At 37.2% G+C, this 14241-nt stretch overlaps 1 protein-coding gene across 3 annotated transcripts in view; it reads right to left on the reverse strand.

The window, feature by feature from the left end:
- Nucleotides 1-8550: 8550 nt before the first annotated feature.
- Nucleotides 8551-14241, reverse strand: part of EGF (epidermal growth factor) — a 93910-nt gene continuing 88219 nt past the window's right edge. For all 3 annotated transcript variants that reach the window (XM_026017614.2, XM_072755482.1, XM_026017613.2), the window contains 2 exons: nucleotides 11518-11623; nucleotides 8551-9614 (listed from right to left, as the gene is read on the reverse strand). In XM_026017614.2, the coding sequence (XP_025873399.2) occupies nucleotides 9379-9614; nucleotides 11518-11623 (342 nt within the window). In that variant the 3' untranslated portion in view covers nucleotides 8551-9378. The remainder of the gene's footprint in view (nucleotides 9615-11517; nucleotides 11624-14241) is intronic.

The raw sequence follows: 14241 nt of genomic DNA on the forward strand, positions 1-14241 counted from the left end.
AGTCAATAATTAATGCTCTCATTAATTTTTTTATCCCGTGCATAAAACTTGATGAATAAATGACTAACATATCCCAAAATTATGTCTAAGGTAGTCATTTGTATGTAAAACTGAAATTAAATGTTTAATCTGTCTGGATATTTGTGTACAATGCCTCTTGAAATTCTGACCCAGGGGTTTTGGGCTCTGCTCTTTTCCTGTCTTCATGGGCCAGTTGCCTAGATTAGAAACAGTACAAACAAGTTTACCATACTGTAAGCTAATACTATTGAAACTGGTCTTGAAAAAGGGGCAAAATAATAACAATAATAATATGATTTAATTCTATGGCAAGCACCGTGTATGCATTATTTCACTTCAAAGCACAACAATCCTATGACGACAGTAATGTTATTCTGCCCGTCATGGAGATGAGGAAATTGAAGCTTAGAGAGATTAAGTAGTTTGAACAAGATAATAAAGCTAGTATGTAATACAATATATAGTGTTTAAATTCAGTCCTATAGACTTTAGAGACCATCTTCTTAACCACTATATCATGTATTGTCATTATATATATGATGACATCACCTCATCTATTTGGAATAAATATATCTGCATTCTGAGGATGTAGCCAAAAACAGTAAGGAAAAAAATAACAGGATGTAACATGCCAAAAGTCTAAGGGCTAAAATGTATGTAATTTACTCAGGAAATGTTCTTAAACTTGCCTTCAATATACATTTATTCTTACTGTATTTACAATGCTAACTTGCTTGGTTATCTGAACCTCAAGTTTATAAAACAGAAACAACAAGGAAGGTGAGATGAGGAGCTTGCATAGAAGGTAATTGATGGAGGCATGAGAGCTGACAGCTTGAAAGTCCACAGGAAAAGTAATATAAATAATAGATTTAAATGTTTGGACTCAAGACCTAAGAACCTTTAATATACAGTAAAGGAGCCCTGATGATCACAAAATGATAGCATTTTATTAAAGCTGATGTGTAATGAAGCTCTTACTTTATCAAGAAAATGCCTATTTATGCTTAACATGTTTATCAATAAGAGATATACCTATGCTCAACATGTTTTACATAATGAGAGAAAAGGAGTTATCCTAAAACATTGGTGTTTAAAGCAGTAAGGTCTACAGTATATCAACACTTTGGAAGTAGTAATAATACCTTAGTTTGTATTGGTACTTGCTGGGACTTTAAGTTGTTTTCACACTAAGGATGCTTTATCTCAAAAACTAAAGAAACCAAGGTGCAAACATTTGACTCACTGTCCAAAATGATTCCCTAAAGGTTCTGAATGATAACAGTTTTATTATACTTTCATTATTTTGACAGATGAATTGTATAAATTAAAAACAAGAACCCAAACAACTCAGCCATTAATTTGGGATTTACAACTTTTCATTTAGAATGCATCCTGGAAACTGGTTGGAAGATGGTGGTGGAGTAGAAGGATCCTAGGCTCTATTCCTACCTTAAACCTACCAGTGAACTAGGATTGTGATAGTAAGGAATGATAGGATGAAGAAAGTTTGACCAAGTTTGTTTTTTGTTGTTCTGAATTTGCAATGTAATTTCTAATCCCTTTTAAGACTGTTGATGTATGGATGTGAAGATGCTAGAGATACAAGATGCTCTGATATTCATTATAAGTGTTCCTCCACCTGTATATTGTAGAATTTCAAATTGGTCACTGATCATATTTCTGTGGTAAGAATGTGTTAAAATTACAACAATCTTTTAAAAAGACGATGCAGTTCTATATTTATTGTGCTATGTCTGGTCCTAGGTGGAGCCAGTTAAACAAGTTTCATATGTATTTTTCCAGTGTTAAATCTCACACATTGTACCATTTGGAAATTTCCTTCCATCCTGAAGAACGAATAGAGGAGGCCATATATATTGCCTGCTTATCCTTGAGATTTTACTATCTTTATGTTAAAAGTTGTGTATAATTGTTAAAATCTATGAAAGAATAAAAAGTGGATTTAAGTTTAAAAAAAAAAAGAAGGATCCTAGGCTTGCCCTGTCTCACAAATACAATTGGATAACTATAAAATTATCTGAAATACCTCCAGAAATGGCCCTGAAGACAGGTAGAACAAACCCCACAACTAAAGGTAGAGAAGAGGCCACACTGAAGAAGGTAGGAAGTGTGGACATGGGCTTGGGAGAGAAACAAATCATAGCCACTGCTGGAGGTGGGGATGGTGGTCATGGAGAAGGGTGAAAGAGGGAGCACACAGTAGGAGTAGTGAAGAGTACACAGGGTGAAGAGTACACAGGGAGCACACAAGGAGAAGGAATTCCCATAGCAATTGGCTTGGAAAGCAGGAGGGGTCAAATTTAATGAGTTCTTGCAAACAGTGGGGGTTAAAGCTTGGAATTTTAAACATGCTTGGCTCAGGGAAACCATGGGGGCATTGAGGCTACTATTGGAGGAAAGGCCAGCAAACAGCCCAGAAACATACAGCATGGGAATAGTGATCTGAAGAGCACTTATGGCACGCAGTGGGGAGGTTATTCAGTCATCTCAGAATGCATCCCAGAGAGGCATCATTCACAGAGATCCTTCTGGGAACAAAGAAATTGGCAGGTGCCATGTCCCTCCTCCACCCCTCAGCATAAACACAGAGCCACCTGCGGGAACCAGCACAGCACCAACACTCACTACCTAACTTGCTTACCACCAATCCCCACCTTCCTGCACTCCACTGGAACTGTTCCTCCAAGTTGTGCTTGCCTCAGTCCCAGGACAGCAGATCTCCTCCCCGAGAAGACTGGCCCAAAGCCCTATTCAAACCATCTCTTGACCTAGGAGTTTTGCAGAGCCTCAGTTCTGGTGGTAGTGGTGGTGACAGGGCTCATTTGACAAACAGACCAGAGCACACCTGGCTAAAATATACCACCTTCTGGCCAGGGACCAAACACTGCCTGTAAGAGGCAAGGAGAGCTGCTGCAGATGACTGGCCTAAAGAATAAAATGGCCAGGACAAAATAGAAGAGCAAAAGCAGCACACATTAGAGACACTCCTGGAAGCACCAGGCCCCACGAAGCAGGGGGCACTACATGGCAGGGCACTACAGGATCTTTCCTCATAAGGCCATTACCCTCAAGAATAGGGGAGGTAGTTGACTTTCCTAATACACAGTAACAGACATGGAGACTTAGACAAAATAAGAAGACAGAGGAATGTGTCCCAAATGAAAGAACAGGACAAGGCCATCGCCAGAGATCTAAGTGAAACGGTAAAAGTAACATGCCTGATAGAGAATCTAAACTAATAATCATATGGATACTCACTGGACTTCAGAAAAAAGTGGAAGACATGAGTGAGACCCTTAACACAGAGATAAGGGATACTACAGCAGAGATAAAGGACACAATAAGCAAAATGAGAAACACACCTGATAGAATGAACAGCAGGCTGGAAGAAGCAGAGAAATGGAGAAAACATCTATCATGCAAATGGATGTCAAAAGAAGGCAGGAGTAGCAAAACTTATATTGCACAAAGTAGACTTTAAAACAAATACTGTAACAAGAGACAAAGAAGGACACCATATTATAATAAAGGGAACAATCCAACAAGAAGATATGTCAATTATAAATAGTTATGTACCTAACATGGGAGTACCCAGATATATAAACCAGTTAATAACAAACATAAAGGAACTAATCAATAATAATACAATAAGAGTAGGGAACTTTAACACCCCACTCACATTAATGGACAGATCATCTAAACAGGAAATCAACAAGCAAATGGTGGCTTTGAATGACACACTGGAACAGATGGGCTTAACTGATATATTCAGAACGTTCCATCCTAAAACAGCAGAATACACATTCTTTTCAAGTGCACATGGAACATTCTCCAGAATAGATCACATATCATCAGCCCACAAAACAAGTCTCAACAAATTCAGAATATTGAAGTCATTCCATATATATTTTCTGGCCAAAAGACTATGAAACTAGAAGTCATCCACAAAAAAAAAAAAAAAAAAAAAAAAAAAAAAAAAAAAAATCTGGAAAGATCACAAATAGGTGGAAGATAAATAACATGCTACTAAACAATGAATGAATCAACCAGGAAATAAAAGAAGAAATAAAAAAGTACATGGAAACAAATGAAAATGAAAACACAATGGTCAAAAACCTCTGGGATGCAGAAAAACCAGCTCTAAGAAGGAAGTTTATAGCAAGACAGGCCTACCTCAAAAAGCAAGAAAACTCTCAAATAAACAACCTTACACCTAAACAAGGTAGAAGAAGAATACAAACAAAACCTAAAACAAGCAGAAGGAAAGCAATAATAACCATTAGAGCAGAAATAAATGATATAAAAACCAAAACAAAAAAACAAAAAAACAATAGAGCAGATCAATGAAATTAGGAGCTGGTTCTTTTAAAAAATCAATAAAATTGATAAACCTCTAGCCAGACTTATCAAGAAAAAAAAAGAGACAGGACTCAAATACATAAAATCACAAGTGAGAGAGAAGAAATAATAGCCAATGCCTCAGAAATACAATTGAAAGAGAATCTTATGAAAAACTGTACACCAACAAATTGCACAACTTAGAAGAAATGGATAAAATTCCTAGAAATATGTAAACTACCAAAACATAAACAAGAAGAAATAGAATGAAATTGAAACAGTAATCCAAAAACTCTCAACAAACAAAAGTCCAGGACCAGATGACTTTACAGGTAAATTCTACCAAACATTCAAAGAAGAGTTAATATCTATTTTTCTCAAACTACTCCAGAAATCAGAAAAAAGAGGAAAACTTCCAAATTCATTTTATGAGGTCAGCATTATTTTGATAGCAAACCAAATAAAGATACTACTAAAAAAGAAAACTACAGGCCAATCTCTCTAATGAATATAGATGCAAAAATTTTCAATGAAATACTAGCAAACTGAATCCAAAAGTACATTAAAAAAAATAATTCACCATGCTTATGTGGGACTTATTCCTGGGTTGTAAGGGTGGTTCAATATTTGCAAATCGACCAATGTGACACATCATATCAATAAGAGATGCATAAGAACCATATGATCAGTTCAATAGATGCCAAAAGAGCATTTGACAAAGTACAACATCCATTCACAATAAAAGCCCTCAATAAGTAGGTTTAGAGGGAACACACCTCAACATAATAAAGTCCATATATGAAAAACCCACAAATATCATCCTTAATGGGAAAGAACTGTGAGCCTCTCCCCTAAGGTCACAACAAGAGAAGGCTGTCCCTTATCACCACTTTTATTCAACGTAGTACTGCAAGTCCTAGCCACAGTAACAAAACAAGAACAACAACAAAAAAACCCAAATGCATCCAAATTGATAAGAAGTAAAACTTTCACTATTTGCAGATGACAGGATACTATGTATAGAAAACCTTAAAGATTCCACCAAAAACCTGCTAAAACTGATAAATGAAGTCAGTTAAGTTGCAAGATTCAAAAGCAATGAACAGAGATCTGTTGCATTTCTATACACTAATAATGAAGTAGCAGAAAGAGAAATTAAGAAAATAGTCTCATTTACAATTGCGCCAAAAATAAGAAGATACTTAAGAACAAACCTAACCAAAGATGTAAAAAATCTGTACTTTTAAAACTATTAATTCCTGATGAAAGAAATTGAAGATGACATGAAGAAACAGAAGACATTCCACGCTCAGGGATTGGAAGAACAAATATTGTTAAAATGTCTATACTACCCAAAGCAATCTACACATTTAATGCAGCCTCTATCAAAATAACCAACAGTGTTTCTCCCAGAGCTAGGACAAACCACACAATCCAGCAACTGCACTACTGGGGATTTACCCAAAGAATACAAAAGCATTCACTCCAATGTTTATTGAAGCATTATTTATAATGGCCAAACTACTGAAGCAGTCCAACTGTCCATCAACTGATGAAAGGATAAAGAAGATACGGTATATATGTATATATATAATGGAATATTATTCAGTCATAAAAAGAATGAAATCTTGCCATCTGCAATGACTTCAGTGGAGCGAGAGAATATAATGCTAAACAAAATAAGTCAGAGAAAGAAAATTCTATATGATTTCTCTCACACGTGGAATTTAGGAAACAAAACAAATGAACACAGGGAATAAAGAGAGACAAACCAAGAAATAGACTCTAAATAGACTATAAAGAACAAATTGATGGTTACCAGAGGAGAGGTGGGGGGGATGGGTGAAATAGGTGATGGGGATTAAGGAGTGCATTTGTGATGAGCACCGAATGTTGTATGGAAGTCTTAAATCACTATATTGTACACCTGAAACTAACATAACACTGTATGTTAACTAACTGGAATTAAAATTAAAGCTTAAAAAAAAAAGGAATGCACCCTGTAGGTTTAATTGTTGAGTGTGGCACATCTTAATTTTCTTCTGTCCCATCAGACACTGAATCATGTCAGAAGGGCCAAATATTCACTGTAGAGGAAAAAAAATAAATGAACACCAGCTAGGAAATTTTTCTGTTTTGCAATTTAGATGCTTCCTTAAAGTCTCTGTTTCAGATGTGTCCATGATTAACATCATACTAAATGTCTGTCTTGGGCAGCCCGGGTGGCTCAGGGGTTTAGCGCCGCCTTCAGCCCAGGGCCTGATCCTGGAGACCAGGGATCGAGTCCCATGTCGGGCTCCCTGTGTCAAGCCTGCTTCTCACTCTGCCTGTGTCTCTGCCTCTCTTTCTCTCTGTGTCTCTCATGAATAAATAAATAAACAAATCTTTTAAAAAAATAAATAAATGCCACATATTTTCCTATGGAGTTATGCTGTTGCTTGCGTATGGCTACTAGCTACAAAAGTCCTATCAAGTTCAAAGTGGGAAAGTACTCTCTGCTTCAGGAATGTCTAAATTTGGAAAGCTCAGGTCGAAACAATGCATACAGCTAGAGTTTCTCATTTAAAGACTCAAAAAAAGAAGGAAAAAGTAAAACAAAGCAAAACATAACAACATGTTGCCTCTCACAGCTACTTAAAATGACTCGGTATCTTCCTTTTCTCCCCAGATTACTTTTTAAGGATTTATTATTTAGTGCTTTTAACACAATTATCACACAATAATAATTGATTTACATGAAAAGGACATGAGCTGGAAATTAAGGCCAATATATGGAACTTGTTTTAAAAGAATACAGTGGGAATGTCTGGGTGGCTCATTGGTTGGGCATCTGCCTTTGGCTCAGGGTGTGATCCCAGGGTCCTGGGACTCCACAGGAAGCCTGCTTCTCCCTCTGCCTATGTCTCTGCCTCTCTCTGTGTGTCTCTCATGTATAAATAAATAAAATCTTCTTAAAAAATAAAAGAATACAGTGTAGTCAGCCTTCATTAGATGCTAGAAAAGAGGGTGGAATGCCCATTTTATATGTAGTAGGCAACATGTTAGTCAAACAAAATCACAATCAGGCATTGTGCCCAATGAGACCATGAGAGTTAGGAAATAAAAATATTCAGTTTGGAAAAAATGAAAATCAAACATCTCAGATGAAAATGCTCTTTTCTAAAATAATTTCTTAAAGGAGGATATTTCTGGTAGAAATGTGGAACCATAAGAAAGGGAGCTATCTCTTCATGGTGACTTGGTGATTAAAGAATGCAAAGTACGCTTTTTCTTTAATCTGACCAGTAAGCCAGTGTTACCACCTGGTTTGGGATTTAACATGGTCCTAATTTATGAGGTATTAGATTCATTGAAAGTCTTGAAGGAAAAGGGATTATCTGGTTCAAAGATAATGTTACGTTATGAGCTACTATGGTCTCATGTCATCTCTTTAGTTATCATTGAAATTCTAAAAGAAAAAGGTAGTAAAATTTTTAAAAATTGTATAATCTATACCCTGAAAACTTCAGAAATGCTTGATGTTAGGAGGAAAAAAACCATTCACATTTCAGAATATAATTTCGCTATAGTTGGGAACATTCTGAGTATTGTTTTCTGAGGTCATTTCACCCATCAAAAAAAAAATAGGTCTTCTAATCCTTCAGGGTACCCACTGTCAATTAGAGGAAAATTTTATACAGAATAAAGAAAAATCTGTATTTGTATAAATCTGTGAAAGGGGTCACACTGAATAATTATCTAATATAAGTTATCCTCCTCACCATTAAATCTTTACCAAAATTTCTAAGTATCGCCTTGAAGAGATGTGCTTCAACTCCTTTTTATGCTGATTTCTGGCCTAACCAAAGTCTAAGGAGTTGAAAAGAAATGCAAGAAAAGATAAGCAAAAGGACCAGCTAATGCATAAACTGAATAATCCAAAGGCCCAAATAGTCTACGCTTACTGTATTAGGTTGTGTGATTTATAACGTCTTAGCTATAAGAATAAGATTGAATTAGAACACCTTGTGAAGTTTTACTTTACAAAGTTACAACAACACATTTCAAAACTATTTTTAGAACTTTAACAATAGGAAGCTCTGACAATCACCTTGGAAAATCACTTTGGTTCAACTTTAATATCCCTTAGAGTATAATTTATAACTTAACCAGGAATACAAGAAAATGTTTATGTTTTATGATGATTTTATTTAAATAATTGGAAGATATTCGTTGTTCAAAATGAAAATAAAACTGAAAATTTGCTTGCAATCTCACATTTGAAAAGAAGTAAAAATTCTGTGCCAACACATGAAAGGAAAATTTTACCGTTTTCATTAAAAACATTTCATGGAGAAAGAATGGTAAAGCTTGAGAAACACTGATGTCTCTTGAGTTATTTTTTAAAAATAAAATATTTTAATTCAAAGATTTTAAAATAGAAAAAATAAGCCAACTCATTCCAAAGAAATCAGGTTCTAAGTTAATACATTTTTTGGTCAATTTATAAAAATTCGTTCCATGAAATTAACAGCATGGACCACACTGATGGTAGGTTAGGTACCTACAATGTATCATAACAGCAATTTTAATATTCTAATCATTTTTATAAGATTGAGCTAAATATTCTGTCCAGATAAAAGGAATTACCTTATATAAACAGACAAGTGTGGTTACCTGCTTTCACCTAATTTCTTCTGGGGCTGCAGAGAAAAAAAAAATCTGTCTGTATTGACTACTGAAGATAACAGAGTAATACTGTGTTCCAGTTTCTAATGAGTTCCCTAGTGATTCTCCCAGTCGCTTTTACTTGAAAATCTGCAGTGGGACTGCTTGAAGGAAGAAACAAAAGCACAACTACATATTTGTCTCCAGGACCCTGGGTTGGTGATTAGTTGAAGAGATTGTGGCACCAAAGTCTGTATTTTCCCTCTACTTTTTGAAATGAAATATTACCGTCTATCAATACAGTTTATACTTTTTGACCTTTTAATTCCAGTTGTCACTGAATCAGCTTCATTTGGTGTGGTGGATCTGGGGCCCTTTGTTGCAATAAGGGTTAGCTGATAGGAGAGACTGTGGCTTCTCAACCCCCAAAGCAATGGGCTGTGCCTCATAGGAGGTGACAGAAAAGCTCTGCTCCATTGACTGAGAGCCGGTGCCTCTATTACTGGATGGTGGAGTGCAGCAGCCTTGCTCTGTGTCCTTATATAACTGGTGTTCATTTCTCCATGAGGTCCGTTTTACTGACCCTATACAAAAGTAATAAGAAACTTTAGGGTTCACATCATTCACAATGCCCAGCAAGAGAGGCCCTAATGATAGTGATTAGAGAGTAGGCCTGAAAGATGAGACACAAAATGAATCCATTCTCAGACTCTCTGGACCCGATTTCTAAAAAATTAGTCTTGGTTGGATGAGATGATTCAAAGGCCATGCTTGACATTCTTCTGACATTCTCTGTGCATTTCTCTCCCTTTCTGGGAGACTTGAGAACAGAGCTGAGGTGCACTTGCATGCCTAGCATGGTACTTTGCCCATAGCATGGTGCTAACTCAACCTGCACCAATTGATGTTGGTTGAGGTCAATGAATATGGTTCCTTGGATCCACCACTAGTACAGTCTGTGTTTTTATGGGTTTTCCAGGAGCAGAGAAGGAATTGGCTCAGAGCCAATCTCAATCTTTTATCTCATTTTCCATTCTACTTCCCTACCTTGGATCTCTTTGTGCACTTTTATCTCGTGCATTTATGAGACAGCTGGCCGTGATCAGAGGGTGTGATCACTCAAATTAGGAGACAGTTTTATGAATGGCCCACAGAGAGTAAGTCAAACCACAGTAGAATAAGCAAAAAGGCTATTCTAATCTTTTCCTGTGCACTTAGCTAACCAGATCCTGAGTTTTTTTCTGAGTTTAACCATACCTTGGTCAAATCATTGTGCTACTGATTAACTGGAAAAATTATATATACCTCCACAGTGAATTACTTTTGTAACAAAGAATAATGTGTTTTTAGCTCCTCAAGAAAAAGCAATATGTAATGATAGGATGTTCCATTACTTTCTCATAACATTGGTAATAACAACAAAACCCAAGCAACTTTTGAAAATGCCCAACGTTTTCATTAAGTGGGGAACAAACCTGGTAACAGTTTATATATAAAATATTATTTATTGTAGTTTTAATATTCAATTCTAAAGTGTACCTTAATATCCAAAGCCTTCACCAAAGGAAAAAAAACGTTCTACTGAATTTGGGTTACATGGCAATACATGTATGAGACAGATGCAGAGTGAGTTTTGTAAAACAAGAATCCTATGTTCTCTCTTTAGGGAAATTTGAAGAGGAGAGTAACAAGCATATTCACAAAGGGCAGACATCAGAAAATATAAGCAAAGCTGAAACCCCCCCTCAGCACAGAAACTGGTTTTGTTGGCTCAAAGTTTCTCTGAAACTTTCTAACAGCTTATGATTCAAACATGTTCAACCTTGTCCTCTGAGTTATGAAATAAAATTGATATCTGAGCCCCATGCTCAAGATGTTTATCATAATGCAACTCTTGGCAAAAGTATTATAAGGTATCTAATTCCATTTCCACCTGAAGCAGATTGAATTCCAGAGTAGTCTGAGAACCTGGGTTGTTTTTATGGACCCTCTCCCAGTAGCCCGAATGGACTTCACAGATGGCCAGGCATTTGGCTGAGGGCTGGCCCTTGATAAGATGTAAACACTCCCAAATCCCCAGGAAGACCCCCAGAACAACTTAAATTCACAGGAACCTTCCTACTAGAACATGGAACACGTTTTCTTGGAGTCATTTACAATTTCACCAGAACTATACCTATGGCTACCAGTACAGATCCCTAACCCCAAGAATGATCTAAAAAATGCAGCTGAATTCATAATAGTCACTCATTGTGTGTTTGCTCGAAGTGATCTAGCAGACTGGTATGTGACCAGAATTTTGAGCGAACATGGTAATCTCGTGCAAGATAAGAATCTAATCCAAATACATTTCTCTAAAGGTCTATGGCATTTCACTACAGCTCAGCTGCTCACATAGCTTATACAGTTGAAGTATTGTATCTGCGCATCTGTGAGAATTTCACATTCAGGAAAACACTCAGGATCCAGGTAAAGATAACCACTCACCTGGCTCCGGAGAGGAAAACCGGCTAACATCTGCTGCCTCACCATCCTTGACGGCCATAGGTTGACTTCCATTCCTGAGATTTTGATGTTCCTTTATAACCACAAACTGCAGAGTATACAGGGGAGGAAGGGAGGGAGAGGACATAGCTATAACTCATCAATGATTTCAACACACATTAAGTCAAAGTCTATGGCTTCATTGTGATCATCATATGGAAGGTGGAAGCTGAAAGAAAGGCCCTGTCAAATTTATCTCTCTTGCTAATAAAAGATTCAGTTTTCAACTGGGAGCCTTATGTTGATTAAGGCAAATAGGCACTACCAATGCCTTTACTGAAGATCTATTCTAATTCTGGAATCCTAACTTTTGGGTCATGGATCCCAAGGGTCCCACTGTTTTATTTAAAGCAATCCAAGAATCCCTAAGTGTTCTAAACATTGCCCAAAGACCAGACAAATAAGAGCTCATATAAGTATGTACTCCAATTTTTCAAATAAATGTATTTGTTTAGTTAATAAAATTCATTTAAACATGCTACCAAGTTCTGAGGAGGTTGGGGTCATTAGCAGGTAACAACAACTAATAGCATAGCTACTGTTTTGCAGGAATCCCCCAAATGCCTTTTCATAGTTGAACACTTTAGCAACAAGAATTCTAAAAGGCAGGCCCAGAAAGATTCAGCATTTCTCTTTGGTCAAAAAAATTATTATTTTTGTCCTTATTGTATTACCCACAATTGGTTGGGCACTTGGAGTGTAGGCTGACCAGAGTCCACTGGCTCACATTCACACTAGATGGATTAGGTATTAAAATAGATCGATGAAAGAAAATAGGTCAATGCTAAAATGAAAGAAAATAAGTTATCTCATGCCTTAGGACAAATAATGCAATTTGCAAAAGTCCTTCCTCACCCATCAGTAAGGGGGACTGCCCCCAAGATTTTAGCTGATCATGCTCTCTGTTGGTTCAGAAATGGACCCTCCACAGGAAGAGTCCATAACTCAGAAATAAAATAAGGAAAAGGGAATCGAAAAAAAAACAACAAAACCCTCCCTGCTCATATTTCTCTTTGAGAAAAGTGTAGGAAGCACAACGACTGGAGTCAATTAGGGAGAGAAATGTTGGCGAATCCCATGAACACGTGTTTCCATTTTCTTATTTTCCACAATGCTAATTATCCTTCACTGCTTTCTCTTCATTAATGGTCTCTGCAGTGACATATTGCAAAATTGTTACACGATCCATTGTTTAAGGGCATACGCCATTATTTCTGACTAAAATCTATAGCCAGCCCCTCTGCACTGCAAATTTTCCAGCCACATGTTTGTCTGCCCAGAAGAACATAGGTCCTCAGATTCTGGGATGAGATGAGAAAAGCAGCTGATGGAACCAAATTCGGTTCTGCTGCTTCTCCTGCCATCTCAGAGGCTCAGCTCTCTCCTGCTCCCACTGAGATCTGTAGCAGCAGCTGGTGTCAATGACAATTAGAGTGGACAGTTATGATGGGTTGGGGGACTGAGCTCAGCAGCCCGAGGCCTCCTCCCACAGCTTGGAGCCAACAAGCTGCTAATGACAGTGGCAAGTGTTTTTGATTTTTTTTAAAAACTAGATACAGATGGTTTCTCCTTCTTTTCCAATGATTTAACATGAATTAAAGTTGCTACTCAAAACCTGAATGAAACGCCATAGAGCCCAACAGGTGCAATACAGGTCAGTCAGAAGTCCACACAGCTCAAAGAACTCACAGCACTCAAAGAACTGAGGATGTTCTAGAGGTAAGCCCACCAAGAAGCACACACTTAGGGATCTGAAGATACAGAAGGAATCTCAGAGGTCATCTAATCCACACCCCTCAGTGTCCTGAAGAGGAAACAGGGGATAAGTAACCTACTGAAGATTCAGACAGCCAATTAGTAGGAGTGTAAGGCTAGACTTCACATTTCTTGTTTTATTTTTGTATTTTAAGTTGTAGCCAGAAAACAAGTATACACTGAATGCCTATAAGAGGCAGGATCAGTGATGACCTGTTGAGCAAAAGCATGGCCACAGGAAAGCTATTCTCTGGGAAAGAGTATGGTGGGGGCAGGGGAGTGGGGGAGGTGTGGGAAGGAGACAAATGTTGCCTCTGCCCCTCCAAAACATCCCCTAATAACCTTTTCCCTATTTGCCCACAGGTTTCAAATCCCCCAATGGATCTGCCACGTATTAGACCAGCCTCTTCTGCAATATATGCCCCCAATAATACCAGCAGTACACACTGAACCACTCAAGTTGTCTCTGACAGGTGTCTGGAAATGGAAATTCCAACAGTTTCAAGGAAGCTTAGCCTATCTAAGCTTGCCCTATACGGTTTCAAGATCAGTTACTGAAGTGGGTGATTTATGAAGCATTTTGAACTTCCCAATCACTATGCTTTTTGGAAAATGTATAGGTTTGCCAGATAAAATATAAGACACCCAATTAAATTTGAATTTTAATTTGAACATTCACTGTAAGTATGAACTTATCTAGGTGTCCTGTATTTTTATTTGCTATACCTGGCAACTATTTTGCTGCTGAAATTTAGAGATTTAAAATGTATGTGAAGAAAAAAAATATTAAGAAAATTAGAGCATCAGCTGTGTTTCAAAGAAATGAATAAACAAACGAACAAACAAACAGCTACAATGAGAAACCAGAAGATAAAAGAAAGAAAAGTAGAGCATAGTCTTGGGCTTTTAAGA

The sequence above is a fragment of the Vulpes vulpes genome, chromosome 4 (genome assembly GCF_048418805.1).
Source record: "Vulpes vulpes isolate BD-2025 chromosome 4, VulVul3, whole genome shotgun sequence".
NCBI classification, from domain to species: domain Eukaryota; kingdom Metazoa; phylum Chordata; class Mammalia; order Carnivora; family Canidae; genus Vulpes; species Vulpes vulpes.